The following is a 17,517-nucleotide window of genomic DNA, read 5'->3' as shown; positions in this document are numbered from 1 at the left end:
ACAGTCTCTCGTTGTTGCTTTTATACATTTCTTTTAGCATTTTCCATGATGAGCCTCTGTTCATGCTAGTTTTATTCATGCACAAAGCGCTAAGTTACATTCAACTAGCGAGCTACACGTATAACTCCAGAGTAGACGTGTCCAGGAAATAAATAAAGAAAAGGGTGACGCAATGAGATGTCATCAACAATAACCCAGTGCTCTCTAGTGACCGGAAGTAACCTCCACAGTGCATGAGCAGCTGTAGTTCCTATGTTAAGAGGCAAATCGACTGCTTTTAACTTAAAAGCGGCATCATATGCATTTCTTTTGTCCCCCATAATGACGGTTTGTGTATAAAAGCTTCCTTTCAGTAATGTCCATCTTGATCTCGTTCTGTCTCTTTGTGTGAATTACACGGCACTATTTGCCTGGCGGATGGACATGCGATCAAAACACCACTCTTCTCCCCAGTAACCGTGTCACATATCCCTACGTCCAGCAAAGCGGTGCCGCACAACAGCAGCCCACAGCCTTTTGACAAGTGTATAAAAAAGACCAATTCATCACAAAAATCACGAAAAATCCATATACGCCCCACCAGACGACAAACTTGAGCAAAAAGTAGCGGATAGTAGTAGTATAGTCCAGAAATTATGGTATATGTGGTTTCTTCAATTTTCTATGGCTGCTGTATTATTATTGTTTCCATTATTATATTTGTATTTATTTATTACTGATAATTATTTTCTTGCATATGATAACATTAAGAGTTTTAAATCAAGCATGAAAAAAAAGCCTCACGCCAGACTCTACCTCCAGTGGCCCCCAGGTAAATTGAGTTTTAGACCCTTGATATGTAAACGTGCCTATAACATGCTTATAATTTACTGTGGAAAGCTTAAAATAGCATGATACAGTTTCTTTAAATGAACAGCTCTTTTAAATTATCAATAGAGCTACACGCTACCGACCGAGACTGAACATGGTGAACAAAGTTACTCCTCCAATTTAAGTCGTATGTGGAATTCAGATGAACACCAATGAAAAGGTTAAGTGATCAAAACAAGATTGAGTGTGACAATGTGGGTTAATTTCTTATCTAGCATTGATCGACATGTGATTGAGATAATTTACATGGTATGTTGTGCACTGGTTATTTGACTCTCGAGAGGTTGTTGCTCAACAGAATTTTGGCTTGCTTGAGTGATCTCTGATTTGGGCTCTTCTGACATAACCAGTTAGGATTTACATGATTTTCTGACTTGGACTAATAATGACTTTTGATGGCCAGTCCTACGCGTTTCTTTCTAATTGCTGGCTTCGTTCTAACAATTATGTCTGCAAACACAAAAGCTCCCCTCTTACTCCCTCCGGTGTTGGCTTGTTTCATTTTTCTGTAATAGTGTTCCAGCCCTTATTTTCACAAGATTAGTCTATCATCTCACTTCCTCTTGACAGGTTTTGACGGGTGTTGAATCGTTTTGACACCCCCCCCCCCGAATTGTTTTTATTTAACTTTTTACCTGTAACTTACTAGGGTAAGCTGTCGTCATATTTATCTACAACCACCACAAAATACATAAAGCATAACAATGTTGCATAATAGCAATATGTATGTACCCCTACCTGTCTCCATGTGTTTCCTGCATCCGAGGTTATGTACACACTGACATTGCTGGTGGTCAGCTCAGAACCAGAGGAACCTTTAATGCAAGCAAATGACAAAGTGTGAACGAAGAATACTTGCAAAAATGTACAACAAATTCAGTTAAATGCGGTGAGGAGACAATAACAATGTGTAATTGTGAGCGCTGCCGCATGGTGCTGCAGATTTAAAGATAAATATCGCATATAAGACTCTACAGGACATTTACGCTGCCAAATATCAAATAAATCCCGAGTAATACATCTGTTTTTCAAAGTGGTTTCAATGTGCATTCCCAAATATGTAGACTGCCCTAATCCATATTAATTCTGAATATTCATTCTTTCATTCATTTTCTGAACCGCTTTGTCCCCACGGGGGTCGCGGGCGTGCTGGAGCCTATCCCAGCCGTCATCGGGCAGTAGGCGGTGGACACCCTGAATCGGTTGCCAGCCAATCGCAGGGCACACAGAGACGAACAACCATCCGCACTCGCACTCATACCTAGGGACAATTTAGAGTCTTCAATCGGCCTATCAAGCATGTTTTTGGGATGTGGGAGGAAACCGGAGTGCCCGGAGAAAACCCACGCGGGCTCGGGGAGAACATGCAAACTCCACACAGGGAGGGCCGGAGGTGGAATCGAACCCACACCCTCCTAACTGTGAGGCGGACGTGCTACCCACTGCTCCACCGAGCCGCCCCTAATTCTGAATACTGTTGTGTAATGTATGCATTAGCTAAGTAACAGCTGCCATTACACTTGAAAGACTATAATCTGTTTCGATTACTGTCCTCTACATCCCTATTCGAGGCCAGATCATTGCTAAAGACAATGAACTGAGAGGAACAAAGTGTTTTTTGTTTTGTTTTGTTTTGTTTTGTTACAAGATAAGCAGTTAAAAATGTTAACGTGACAAGATTGGGGAGATGCTGAGTAACATGTTTGCTCATGATTAGCGACGCCAGGATGTGCCCCTTTCGCTCAAAGGGCCAAATTTGACATGCTTGCGCAATGACTTTCCACCCACCCATCCATCCATTTTCTATACCGCTTGTCCCCATGGGGGTCGCGGGCGTGCTGGAGCCTATCCTAGCAGCAATCGGGCAGTAGGCAGGGGACACCCTGAACTGGGCACACGGAGACTAACAACCATCCGCGCTTGCATTCACACCTAGAAGCAATTTGGAGTGCTCAATTGCCCTACCATGTTTTTGGGATGTGGGAGGAAACCGGAGTGCCCAGAGAAAACCCACGCGGCCACGGGGAGAACATGCAAACTCACCACAGGGAGGATCGGTGGTCAGAGGTGGAATTGAACCGGCACCCACCTAACTGTGAGGCTGACGTGCTAACCAGTGCGCCACCGAGCCCCCCATTGACTTTCCAGTCACGGTTATTTACGTAAATTTTTATAGTGCAAGCATGTGATGCATGTTCACCGCAGAGTTCAGAGGTTGCGGGTTCGATTCCACTCCATCCCTGTGTGGAGTTTGCATGTTCTCCCCGTGCCTGCAGAAGTTTTTTCCGGGTTCTCCAGTTTCCTCCCACAGCCCAAAAACATGCATGGTAGGCTGATTGAGCACTCCAAATTGCCCATAGGTGTGAGTGCCAGCGCGGATGCTTGCTGTATGTTCTGCGATTGGCTGGCAACCAGTTCAGAGTCTCCCCCGCCTACTGCCCGATGACTGCTGAGATAGGCTCCAGCACCCCAGCAAACCCCATGGTACAGTAAATGGATGGATGGATATATATATATATATATATATATATATATATATATATATATATATATATATACATGTATGTTGGCATTCAAATTGACTCTGGGGGAAGGCGGCTACTTGATTATTGGATGGAAAAGTTATTAGGGTAATCCATTTTAAAATGACCCCTCATAAAAAGTATACATACATTAAAATGTAGTTTTTTTTCTCCACTTACACATGTCTTACACTTATTTGAGTAAAGGTTCATACAACCGCACTTTTGAAGAAATCTTGGCCATCTCCAGACACCTACAACATGTGCTGCTGAGTTATTGACACTGAGGATTCATGTGGGAGTAAATATCAGAGTTGTGAATTCACCCGAGGGGTTGGTGGTAATGTCACCTCTCTGGCTGGAAATGAGCCCGAGCTGGTGTGTGAGGCAGAAGTTTGGGCAAACATAGTTTGGACTCTGGTACAAGCCCTCTCGAGAGGGGCTGGACTCTCTTGCACTCTGGAGTTGCCCACGGTGAGAGGCGTCGAGCAGGAGTGGGCATGCTTATTGCCCCCCGGCTGGGCGTCTGTACATTGGGGTTCACCCCGGTGAACGAGAGGGTAGCCTCCCTCTGCCTTCCGGTGGGGGGACGGGTCTTGACTGTTGTTTGTGTCTGTGCACCTAATGGCAGGACAGAGTACCGACCCTTCTTGGAGTCCCTGGAAGAGGTGCTGGTGAGCGCTCCTTCTGGGGACTCCATTGTTCTACTGGGTGACTTCAATGCTCACGTGGGCAATGACAGTGAGACCTGGAAGGGCGTGATTGGGAGGAACGGCCCCTCTGATCTGAATCCGAGCAGTGTTCTATTGTTGGACTTATGTGCTCGGCACCGATTTTCTGTAATGAACACCACCATGTTCAAGCATAAGGGTGTCCATATGTGCACTTGGCACCAGGACACCCTAGGCAGCAGTTTGATGATCGACTTTTTAGTCGTGTCATCAGATTTGCGGCCGCATGTTTTGGACACTCGGGTGAAGAGAGGGGCGGAGTTGTCAACTGATCACCACCTGGTGGTGGGTTGGCTCCGATGGTGGGGGAAGATGCCGGTCCGACCTGGCAGACCCAAACGCTCTGTGAGGGTCTGCTGGGAACGTCTGGCACAATCCCCTGTCAGGAAGAGCTTCAACTCCCACCTACGGCAGAACCTTTCCCGCGTCCCAGGGGAGGCGGGGGACATTGAGTCCGAGTGGACCATGTTTCGCGCCTCCATTGCTGAGGCAGCCGACCGAAGCTGTGGCCGTAAGGTCGTTGGTGCCTGTCGTGGCAGCAATCCCTGAACCCGCTGGTGGACACCGGCGGTAAGGGATGCCGTCAAGATGGAGGAGGAGTCCTATCGGGCCGTTTTGGCCTGCAGGACTCCGAAGGCAGCTGACAGGTACCGGATGGCCGAGCGGAACGCGACTTCGGCAGTTGCTAAGGCAAAAACCCGGGCGTGGGAGGAGTTTGGCGAGGCCGTGGAGAATGACTTCCGGATGGCTTCGAGGAAATTCTGGTCCACCATCCGGCGTCTCAGGAGAGGGAAGCAGTGCACAGTCAACACTGTTTACAGTCGAGACGGTGTGCTGCTGACCTCAACTCGGGACGTCGTGAGTCGGTGGGGAGAATACTTCGAAGACCTCCTCAATTTCACCGACACGCCTTCCATTGTGGAAGCAGGGCCTGGAGACTCTGAGGCGGACTCTCCAATCTCTGGGGTCGAAGTCCTCGGTGGCAGGGCCCCGGGCGTGGATGAGATCCGCCCGGAGTTCTTAAAGGCTCTGGATGTTGTGGGGCTGTCATGGCTGACACGCCTCTACAGCATTGCGTGGGCATCGGGGATGGTGCCTCTGGATTGGCAGACTGGGGTGGTGGTTCCCCTCTTTAAGAAGGGGGACAGGAGGGTGTGTTCCAATTACAGAGGAATCACACTCCTCAGCCTCCCTGGTAAGGTCTATTCAGGGGTGCTGGAGAGGAGGATCCGTCGGGAGGTCGAGCCTCGGATTCAGGCTCGAAAGTGTGGCTTTCGTCCTGGCTGTGGAACAGTGGACCAGCTCTACACCCTCGGCAGGATCCTCGAGGGTGCATGAGAGTTCGTCCAACCGGTCCATATGTGTTTTGTGAACTTGGAGAAGGCGTTCGACCGTGTCCCTTGGGAGGTTCTGTGGAGGGTGCTTCGGGAGTACGGGGTTCCGAGCCAACTGATAAGACCGGTTCAGTACCTGTATCACCGATACCAGAGTTTGGGCCGTATTTCCGGCGGTAAGTCGGATTCATTCCCAGTGAAGGTTGGACTCCGCCAAGGCTGCCCTTTGTCACCGATTCTGTTCATAATTTTTATGGACAGAATTTCTAGGCGCAGCTGAGGCGTTGAGGGGGTCCGGTTTGAGGACCTCAGCATCGCGTCTGCTTTTGGCAGATGACGTGGTGCTGTTGGCTTCTTCAGGCCGTGATCTCCAGCTATCACTGAAGCGGTTCGCAGCCGAGTGTGAAGCGGTTGGGATGAGGGTCAGCACATCCAAATCTGAGTCCATGGTCCTCAGTCGGAAAAGGGTGGAATGCCCTCTCTAGATCGGGGGTGAGATCCTGCCTCAAGTGGAGGAGTTCAATTATCTTGAGTTCTTGTTCACGAGTGAGGGCAGGATGGAGCGCGAGATCGACAGGCAGATCGGTGCGGCGGAGGCAGTAATGCGAACTCTGTACCGGTCCTTCAAGGTGAAAAGAGAACTGAGCCAAAAGGCAAAGCTCTTGATTTGCCGGTCAATCTGTGCTCCTACCCTCACCTATGGTCACGAGCTATGGGTCGTGACAGAAAGAACGAGATAGGGTGAGGAGCTCTGTCATCTGGGAGAGACTCAGAGTAGAGCCGCTGCTCCTCCACGTTGAGAGGAGCCAGATGAGGTCAGGATGCCTCCTGGACGCCTCCCTGGGGAGGTGTTCCGGGCATGCCCCACCGGTAGGAGACCCCGGGGACGACCCAGTATGCGCTGGAGAAACTATGTCTCTCGGCTGGCCTGGGAACGCCTTGGGATCCCTGGGATGAGCTGGATGAAGTGGCTGGGGAGAGGGAAGTCTGGGAGTCCTTGCTAAAGTTGCTGTCCCCGTGACCTGACCCTGGATAAGCAGAAGAAGATGGATGGATGAATGGATGGGTTAGTGGTGTCATTTTTCTGGGAGTTTTTACTTTTTCTCCACAGTGAGACACTGAGTATTTCCTTTGCTTTGTTTTCTGGCAGAAAATAGAGTGAAACATTCCTGGTCTGAGGCAGAAATAAAATGACGGTGCTTTGCCTTTCCCTGTGAGGTGTCACATGTTGCAATGTACTTGTTATAATCTCTCAAATAATGTACAGTAGGTTAGTGGCTATCATAGTGCTGAGGGGTGGCACTAAAATTTAAGGTGACAGACAGACAGACAGACAGACAGACAGACAGACAGACAGACAGACAGACAGACAGACAGACAGACAGACAGACAGACAGACAGACAGACAGACAGACAGTAGGCTGGGTACACCCTGAAGTGGTTGGCAGCCAATCGTAGGACACATATAGATGGACAACCATTCACAATCACACCTTGGGACAATTTTGGAGTTTGCGAGATGTAAATGTATTAATTTCTTATTAACCACCAGGGCTGATTAGATACAAAAGTGAGTTCAGAGTTCATGTCTCCTTCTTTAAAATGGTGTATAACATAATACAAGTACCGTATTTTCCGGACCAAAAGGCGCACCAGATTATAAGGCGCACCTTTAATGAACGGCCCAATTTAAAACTTTGTCCATATATAAAGTGCACCGTATTATAAAACGCATTAAATAGAAGCTATACTGCAACAAACTGCGCTTGACTTGGGTCGCGGTATGCATCCACTAGCCAGTCACCAATGAGACCTCTGTAAGCAATCCTGTTACTCAAACTATCCTATAAAAGAACTGATAAATTTCTGGTACAGCTTACCTATGTTTCCCTTCCATATTGATCCGTAAATTTACTCGAAACATTAACAGAGCAGCCTATTTTGACATGAAATAGCCTCGTGTTTACGGCAGCTATCACTATAGCATTAGCCACCCGCAGACTCCCATGAGCCTCAGCAAAGTGTAAACAATCGCGTTTCTCAAACGACGGTTTATAAAATGATCGCGACGGACTAATGTGTGATCTAACATCTTGGCACTGCTTACCTATGTTTCCCTTCCATATCGATCCGTAAATTTACTCGAAATATTGACAGAGCATTCTATTTTGACATGAAATAGCCTCCTGCGTATGGCAGCTATCACTATAGCAACAGCCACCCCCAGACTCCCATGAGCCTCAGCAAAGTGTAAATAATCGCGTTTCTCAAACGTCGGCTTATAAAATGATCGCGACGGACTAAAGTTTGATCTAACAACTTGATACTGCTCACCTATGTTTCCCTTCCATATCGATCCGTAAATTTACTCGAAACATTCACAGAGCAGCCTATTTTGACATGAAATAGCCTCGTGCGTATGGCAGCTATCACTATAGCAACAGCCACCCGCAAACTCCCATGAGCCTCAGCAAAGTGTAAACAATCGCGTTTCTCAAACGACGGCTTATAAAATGATAAAAACTGATTAAAGTTCGATCTAACACCTTGGTACTGCTTACCTATGTTTCCTTCCATATTGATCCGTAAATTTACTCAAAACATTAACAGAGCAGCTTATTTTGAAATGAAATAGCCTCACGGGTACAACAGCTATTCAGTGACGCCCCCTGACCACGGTTGCCGTAATGCTGGTAAGCGATGCGACCTTATAATTTACTAGTCGTACTACTGAAAATTTTGGCAGAGCACTGTATGGATCAACAAATTCATAAATTGATCCATATATAAGGCGCACCGGACTATAAGGCGGACTGTCGGCTTTTGAGAACATTTTAGGTTTTTAGGTGCGCCTTATAGTCCGGAAAGTATGGCATGTAAAGGTAAAAGTCACATTTATTTCTTTGTGTTTTTCCAATAAAACTCACTGAAGCGGTACATTTCTATGTCCGTGTGGGTGTTCACACAGCAGCTGGCTTCCTGCAAATACAATTTATTCAGGAATTGTCCGGAGGGCTAGTAAAAGGTGGGTGCATAAAGTCCTCCCCATTTTTTGCTCCAACCTTCCGCTGCAACTCAAGCAAGATCAGGTACTTAAAGGGAGTACAACAACAAGAGCAATGTGTACTCAATCACAACAGTATAATCTACAGTTGTTTGTATTTCTGGGATGAGCAATGGCCATGCTGTCACCCTCTGGACAGTGAACATTATCGCCAACATTACCTGACTTTGTATTTTGGGTATTTTTGACTTATCTTATGCTTTTATGTTTTGTTTTGTTTTTTGGTGGATTTTTCATTTAATGTTCTATTGCTTGATAGTATAAGAGAAACAGAGTCAAAAGGAAAATGCTTCTGGAACTCACCTGATGCCACAATGATCCCAGGGGCTGACTCCCTACTTGCTATGCTTCCTGATGTGTAGGGATTTTCAGAGACATGAAGATGAAGATGCAATGAACAATAGGGCTGTGTAAACAAAACAAAAAAAAAAATGGCACAACCTCAATTATTCAAAGTATTAGGCCCAACCAAAATCAAACAAAAAAAACTCCCATTTCTGTATTGGCTCGGTTCACCATTAGTTTTGATTCAGTTAAAATTTAATAGCACAATTCTCATCACGACTGAGCAATGTAATGGTGATGCAGGTGACAGGCTGCTTAGGGGTTGAAAAGGGAGCAACAGCAATGTGTACATGTTCTATTAGGATGGACAATTTCTGTACAATGTGATGCTCATATATGTACAATTATTTTATTATTTTATGCAAACATAACGGCTCAATCAGAACACGTATACAACACACACAACTGGATGAACACACACTGGGGGGTGACGCCCCCACACTCAGGTACGAAATGGTCATGTGACAAGTTCGCGCCTTTCCGAACAGTATAAAAGAAGCTGACCTGGAGACAGAAGCTGTTGTTTCATCTGCTGCCGTGCCTTGTGTATTGGCCGCCATTAAACAACCCAAGATCTTGCCAATAAAGAACCAACTCTATACTCCACATCTTTGCTTTCTTGGCTCAACAACGGACATCCCGCACAACACGCAACAGGGTTTATTAAAGCGTTGACATTTCCTGACAAATTGTTGTATAATATGGGTAGAAAGAACAACTACACAATAGGAGGCTTAAATACTTTTGATGTATGAAGCCATGCTTAAAAAAGATTTGCAAACACACAAGTTCGTCTATGATATCCAATTATATGTGCATACTATTTTCGCTTTGGTCAGAGAAAGCCGAATAAAACACATCAGAGTTAAATTTCTATCTAGTCATCAAATATTTCAAAGAAAGACGAATGAAACACATCGGAGTTAAATTTCTATCTTATCATCAAATATTTCCCATTTGCTGAAATCTACTTGAAGGGAAGCAGCCCACCAAAAACCGACAACTGTAACCGCTTAGTCATGGGGTTGTCAACCAGTGGTCTGCGGCCCTCTAAAGGTCCGTGATGGTATTGCAGGTGGTCCGCAAAATAGGTAATGAGAAATAAAATGGATTTATTATTTAGACTTGATTTATTTTCTAGCTATTTTTTAAAATAATTTACACATCCATCCATCCATCCATCCATCCATCCATCCATCCATCCATCTTCTTCCGCTTATCTGGGGTCGTGTCGCGGGGGCAGCAGCTTTAGGAGGAACTCCCAGACCTCCCTCTCCCCAGCCACTTCTTCCAGCTCATCCGGGAGATCCCAAGGCATTCCCAGGCTAGCCGAGAGACATAGTGTCTCCAGCGCGTCCTGGGTCGTCCCCAGGGTCTCCTACCAGTGGGACATGCCCGGAACACCTCCCCAGGGAGGCGTCCAGGAGGCATACTGATGAGATGCCCGAGCAACCTCATCTGGTTCCTCTCAACGTGGAGGAGCAGCGGCTCTACTCTGAGTCTCTCCGGGATGACCGAGCTTCTCACCCTATCTCTAAGGGAGAGCCCGGACACCCTGCGGAGGAAACTCATTTCGGCCGCTTGTATCCTGGATCTTGTTCTTTCGGTCACGACCCATAGCTCGTGACCATAGGTGAGGGTAGGAGCGTAGATCGACCGGTAAATCGAGAGCTTTGCCATTTGGCTCAGCTCTCTCTTCACCACAACGGACCATTACAGAGTCCGCATCACTGCCGACGCTCCACCGATCCGCCTGTCGATCTCGCGCTCCATCCTGCCCTCACTCGTGAACAAGACCCTAAGATACTTGAACTCCTCCACTTGGGGGAGGATCTCATCCCGATCCAGAGAGGGCATTCCACCCTTTTCCGACCGAGGACCATGGAATCGGATTTGGAGGTGCTGACCCTCATCCCGACCGCTTCACACTCGGCTGTGAACCGCTCCAGTGAGAGCTGGAGATCACGGCCTGAAGAAGCCAACAGCACCACGTCATCTGCAAAAAACAGTGACGCGATGCTGAGGTCCCCAAACCGGACCCCCTCAACGGCTCGGCTTCGCCTAGAAATTCTGTCCATAAAAATTATGAACAGAATCGGTGACAAAGGGCAGCCTTGGCGGAGTCCAACACTCACTGGGAACGAATCCGACTTACTGCCGGAAATGTGGACCAAACTCTGGCATCGGTGATACAGGGACCAAACCGCCCTTATCAGTTGGCTCGGCATCCCGTACTCCTGAAGCACCCTCCACAGAACCTCCCGAGGGACACGGTCGCCTTCTCCAAGTCCACAAAACACATGTGGACTGGTTGAACTCCCATGCACCCTCGAGGATCCTGCCGAGGGTGTAGAGCTGGTAAACTGTTCCACGGCCAGGACGAAAGCCACACTGCTCCTCCTGAATCCGAGGCTCGACCTCCCGACGGATCCTCCTCTCTTACCAGGAGGCTGAGGAGTATGATTCCCCTGTAATTGGAACACACCCTCCGGTCCCCCTTCTTAAAGAGGGGAACCACCAGCCCAGCGTGCCAATCCAAAGGCACCGTCCCCGATGTCCACGCAATGCTGTAGCGGCGTGTCAGCCATGACAGCCCCACAACATCCAGAGCCTTTAAGAACTCCGGGCGGATCTCATCCACGCCCGAGGTCCTGCCACCGAGGACTTCGACCCCAGAGATTGGAGAGTCCGCCTCAGAGTCTCCAGGCCCTGCTTCCACAATGGAAGGCGTGTCGGTGAAATTGAGGAGGTCTTCGAAGTATTCTACCCACCGACTCACAACGTCCCGAGTTGAGGTCAGCAGCACACCATCTCCACTGTAAACAGTGTTGATTGTGCACTGCTTCCCCCTCCTGAGACGACGGATGGTGGACCAGAATTTCCTCGAAGCCGTCCGGAAGTCATTCTTCATGGCCTTGCCAAACTTCTCCCACGCCCGGGTTTTTGCCTCAGCAACCGCCGAAGCTGCGTTCCACTAGGCCATACGGTACCTGTCAGCTGTCTCCGGAGTCCCACAGGCCAAAACGGCCCTATAGGACTCCTTCTTCAGCTTGATGGCATCCCTTACCGGCGGTGTCCACCAGCGGGTTCGGGGATTGCCGCCACGACAGGCACCAACAACCTTACGGCCACAGCTCCGGTCGGCTGCCTCAACAATGGAGGCGCGGAACAAGGTCCACTCGGACTTGCCTCCCCGGGGACGTGGGAAAAGCTCTGCCGGAGGTGGGAGTTGAAGCTCTTCCTGACAGGGGATTCTGCCAGATGTTCCCAGCAGACCCTCACAGAGCGTTTGGGTCTGCCAGGTCGGACCGGCATCTTCCCCCACCATCGGAGCCAACCCACCACCAGGTGTTGATCAGTTGACAGCTCCGCCCCTCTCTTCACCCGCGTGTCCAAAACATGCGGCCGCAAATCCGATGACACGACTACAAAGTCGATCAACGAACTGCGGCCTAGGGTGTCCTGGTGCCAAGTGCACACATGGACACCCTTATGCTTGAACATGGTGTTCATTATAGAAAATCTGTGTCGAGCACAGAAGTCCAATAATAGAACACCGCTTGGGTTCAGGTCGGGGGGGCCGTTCCTCCCAATCACGCCCTTCCAGGTCTCACTGTCATTGCCCACGTGAGCATTGAAGTCACCCAGTAGAACGATGGAGTCCCCAGAAGGAGCGCTCTCCAGCACTTCCTCCAGGGACTCTAAGAAGGGTGGGTACTCTGAGCTGCCGTTTGGTGCATAGACACAAACAACAGTCAGGACCCGTCCCCCCACCCGAAGGCGGAGGGAGGCTACCCTCTCGCTCACTGGGGTGAACCCCAACGTGCAGGCGCCCAGCCGGGGGGCAATAAGTATGCCAACACCTGCTCGACGCCTCTCACCGTGGGCAACTCCAGAGTGGAAGAGAGTCCAGCCCCTCTCGAGAGGGCTTGTACCAGAGCCCAAACTATGTGTGGAGGCAAGTCCGACTATGTCTAGTCGGAACCTTTCTGCCTCACACACCAGCTCGGGCTCCTTTCCAGCCAGAGAGGTGACATTCCATGTTCCCAGAGCCAGCCTCTGCAGCCGGGGATCAGACCGCCAAGGTCCTCGCCTTTGGCCGCCGCCCAGCTCACTTTGCACCCGACCCCTTTGGCCCCTACAGGTGGTGAGCCTATGGAAAGGGGGACCCACGTTTTGTTTTCAGGCTATGCTCGACTGGACCCCATGGGCGAAGGCCCGGCCACCAGGCGCTCACCTTCGAGCCTCACCTCCAGGCCTGGCTCCAGAGAGGGGCCCCGGTGACCCACTTCCGGGCGAGGTAAAACTAGGTCCATATATTTTTTCATCATAAGGCGTCAAATGTAGCCAACAATGCCAAAATAGACATACAGATGCAAATAATTAGCCTGTTTGGGTCTATCTTCCTTCAGTGCAAAATAAAATAATATTCCGCCAAAGCAGTGGTACCCGAGTTGCTTATTGGTTATAATGGTGGTCCCATGGATAAAATCAGTTCAAAACCCCTGCCTTAGTCTTCTCTCCCCTTACACCCACCTAAAGCCGGTCACTCCTGTTGCCTTGATGGCCCCTCCAGACCATAGGAAACTAAAATTTTTTGAACCATATGCAAAGGTTGCTACAATATGTTATACTTTATATGTTGTACTGTATACATGTTGGGTGTGGAACTGTTCAAACCTTTTAGTTCAGATGCCTGTGTACTGATTGGTATGTTCACAAAACTCTTGTGTTTTTCCTCAGGAGCACGCCAAGATGGAGGCACACATGGTTACGACACGTCATAATTCACACTAAAGTTTAAGGGAGGACATGCTGTGTGTCATAATATCCTTCTACCAACGCGACAGACAATCTTATTGCAGCTGGGCCAGCACAACCAAGTCTCTCTCTCCTCCCCCCCTCCTTCCGAGTGTTTGTGTGTGCGTGTGTGTGTGTGTGTGTGTGTGTGTGTGTGTGTGTGTGTGTGTGTGTGTGCGTGTGCCACACTCTCTGGTATGATTTAGAATTTACTACTGAACTTTCAGCCACGGAGGTGGAAGAGCGCTCCAAAGAATAGGAGCGGGCGTGCGTTACAACCATGTCCGAACCCCATCCACCGTCCCCGGACAGCCATCTGGCCGAGCGCCGGCCCCCAACTTCCATCCACGGAGGTGAAAGAGAGCTCCCGTCGAGAAGGACCAGGCGTGCGTAAAAGCCATAATAGTTTTTCAAACCTTCTGTGTCACTCTAAATCATTAAATCCTTAAAACTCTTCGTCCTCCGTGTCACTTACAAACAAAGCCGCTAATGATGCCGGTGGTACGTGGGGCCCTTCGTCATCTTCGTCATCCCGTGATCGAATCCTTTGTCGTTTATGTAAACAACCGCCGCGCGGCACGGGTGACGTCACTTGCAATTCAAATGACAGTAATCCCTTGCTACATCGCGGTTCGTTTATCGCGGTCTCACTACATCGCGGATTTTTGAATTTTGAAAATTTGTGAAAAAAATCACATATAAGTCGCTCCTGAGTATAAGTCGCCCCCCCACCCAAACTATGACAAAAACCGCAATTTATAGTCCGAAAATTACGGTATGTTATGTTAACATACCAAGCATGTTCTCAGTTCATTGTTTATGTGTCATGTATTGTTAGGATACCGTACAATTATTAACCCAGTTGTTGCTCTAATGCCATATTTAATTAATGAATGAAACATGTATTTCTCCAGACATCTATTTTTTCTTTATTTAATTAACGACAGTTGTAATGAAACATTTCATGGTGTAATTATTTTATTGAATTTTGACACTTTTGGTCCTTTATAGAGCTGAGCTAATTCACATGATTATTATCAAATAAATAGTAATAACACGCACAATAATGACATTTGTAATGAAACATTTCATAGTGTATTTATTTATTTGTTTAATTTGGACACTTTTAGTCCTCTATAGAGCTGAGCTCATTCACATGTAACTATTATGAAATAAATAGTAACAATACGCACAATAATGACTCTAGGCCAATATGGATTATGATGCATCTCAGTCTATTGGCGTCATAGAAGGCTTATTGGGTGAGTGATGATAATAAGATCCGTGTTTTACAAACTGCTGAGCCAGGGCACCTATTTTACATTAGAGAAACTTCACAGCCAACCTCCAAACAAAAATATCCTAAAAATAATGGATTTAAAAAAAAATCTTGTCTCAATTTAGTCACAGATGTACCAACTCAATGTGAAAATACAAAAGCTGAAATATTTGCATGGAGCCATGACTTACTCCGTCTGGTCATTTATTTGTTATGCATGCGTAGATAAATTTTTTATAAATAAATGACACAATAATATTAATTGTTTGTCTGTATAAAAAAACATGTATTGTATTGTATTGTATTGTATTGTATTGTATTGTATTGTATTGTATTGTATTGAATTGAGGGACAAGTAGTCTGGAAGATGTATTGTATTGTATTGTATTGTATTGTATTGTATTGTATTGTATTGTATTGTATTGAATTGAATTGAATTGAATTGAGGGACAAGTAGTATTGAAGAGGTATTGTATTGTATTGTATTGTATTGTATTGTATTGTATTGTATTGTATTGTATTGTATTGTATCGCATTGTAATACTGGGAAAATACACTTTCACTTTTAACAATGTTTGTACAGGCGTTTGTGAAGTTGTCTACTGACTGGCAACATGTCCAAGGTGTACTTCGCTTCTCGGCCTTTCTAAAGACAGACTGGAATAGAAAACAGATAGGTTGATAAATACATGCAGACACTCACTGGCATACAGTGTATGCTATTGCCTTGCAGATCTTTATTTGGTGCCTGTAATAACCTCCAGTCTCTGCCTCTGTTGTAGGTAATATGTGTCTTCACTTGCTTATCTGTCTTTTTGTTGGCCAAGAACATGCCTTTTATTCCTGCCACCTGTAAAGGCAGAAAAAAAAAACTCAGAAACAACATCAACAACAAGTACAAGTGCTTAAACGTTATTTCCCTCAGTCACACTAATAAAAATGAAAACTAGTAACACTCCAAAGTAACACAATCACATCGGCTTAGCTCTTTTATATAATCAATAAGACTAAACATAGCTACAAACACAGAGGGGCAAATGATTGATTAGCTGGGATTTGCAAGTGTGTTTCAAAACTATTTTAGACTGCTTGTTCAAGGACAGGTAGGAAGTGAGCCAGAGACACTTGCATCAGACAATGTAACACCACTTTCATAAATGGCATGTGCTGCAATCTGGCCCAGAGGAAGGATTTAGAACAGGGGTTGGGAACCTATGGCTCGCGAGCCATATAAGGCTCGTTTGGTGACTGCGTCTGGCTCGCGGACAATTCTGACATTTGTTGACACAATTGAAGTCATAAATAATTTTATTATATTATCAAAGTAAAAAATAGACCTACTGAAATCAAAATGTTAAATCATCTTTCAAAATTTAGAGAGATAGCATGTTGTATTTCCACATACAGAAAGGGATGTGTGAGCATTAGCTCATTGCTATTTAGGACGCTCAGTCAGATGCGAGGCAAACTTAAAGAAGCGTGCCGGAGATGTCAATCAAATGGCACACGTCAAACAAGTTATGTTTAGATAAACAGCAACACAACAGCGGACAGTATTAACTATTAAAGCAGGGGTCGGGAACCTATGGCTCGCGAGCCATATATGACTCGTTTGGTGACTGCGTCTGGCTCGCGGACAAATCTGACATTTGTTGACACAATTGAAGTCATAAATAATTTTATTATATTATCAAAGTAAAAAATGGACCGACTGAAATCAAAATGTTAAATTATCTTTCAAAATTTAAAATATTGCGTCTGAAATCAACGGTTGCGCCATATCAGCCAATCTCAGCTGCCCTTCGGTGTACAGAAGGGTGACGCCAGGTCGGACAAAAAAAGCGCGATTTTAATTGGACGATACGGTGCCTACGGGCCCGCTTTATTTAAAATTTCAACTAGCTAGCTGGTGTGTACCAGGCAAGCAAGAAAGATGGCGAAGAGAAAAAAAGTTGACGAGTACCGAACTTTTCAGAGTGAGTGGACCGACATGCTACATTGGCGAATAAATAACCAGCTGGGGACAGCAGAAAGAAAGCGTCTGAAGAGCTTCAGCGGAAGGTCCAAGCTGGTCAACAGCAACTCCGTGTATGGACCAGACAAGGTGACTTTAATTTAGCTAGTTTTGCTGGCGCTGTAGCAATTGTGAGGAACGGAAAGCCATTCACTGATGGCGAGCATTTAAACATTTATACTTGATGTGGCTAAGGAACTTTTTGACGACTTCACGGATAAAGAAAAGATACTCAACACGGATAAAGGACATGCTTCTGTCCGCAAGGACTGAGAACTTCACCGCATATCAACTGAACTACAAAGCCATCAGCAAAACGATGCAGCCTCAGAAGTCTCATTAATGGTGAGTGGTTTTTTTCCCTAGGCTTCAATATAAAAAAAGATATTAAAAAGAATCACATTTGTACACTTAAAAAATCGTTGGTTTTCATTAAAATACGTGCATTTAATTGTATTTAGCCCATCGTTTTTTTTTAAGTGGTATGGCTCTCACGGGAAATTATTTTTTAAAAAAAAAGGGCATTTATGGTTCTCTCCGCCAAAAAAGGTTCCCGAC

The 17,517-nt window shown here is 46.6% G+C and overlaps 1 protein-coding gene across 2 annotated transcripts in view; it reads right to left on the bottom strand.

The window, feature by feature from the left end:
* The window catches only part of sorcs1 (sortilin-related VPS10 domain containing receptor 1), a 176,824-nt gene that overhangs the window by 46,901 nt on the left and 112,406 nt on the right, over positions 1-17,517 (bottom strand). For both annotated transcript variants that reach the window (XM_085913215.1, XM_085913216.1), the window contains exons 10-12: positions 15,649-15,795; positions 8,825-8,927; positions 1,609-1,685 (exon numbers count right to left, since the gene is read on the bottom strand). In XM_085913215.1, the coding sequence (XP_085769341.1) occupies positions 1,609-1,685; positions 8,825-8,927; positions 15,649-15,795 (327 nt within the window). The remainder of the gene's footprint in view (positions 1-1,608; positions 1,686-8,824; positions 8,928-15,648; positions 15,796-17,517) is intronic.

The sequence above is a fragment of the Syngnathus leptorhynchus genome, chromosome 5, assembly GCF_054491065.1.
Source record: "Syngnathus leptorhynchus isolate UIUO chromosome 5, UIUO_Slep, whole genome shotgun sequence".
Taxonomy (NCBI): Eukaryota; Metazoa; Chordata; class Actinopteri; order Syngnathiformes; family Syngnathidae; genus Syngnathus; species Syngnathus leptorhynchus.
The sequence above is the reverse complement of the archived record's forward strand: the minus strand, read 5'-3'. Positions and strand labels throughout refer to the sequence as shown.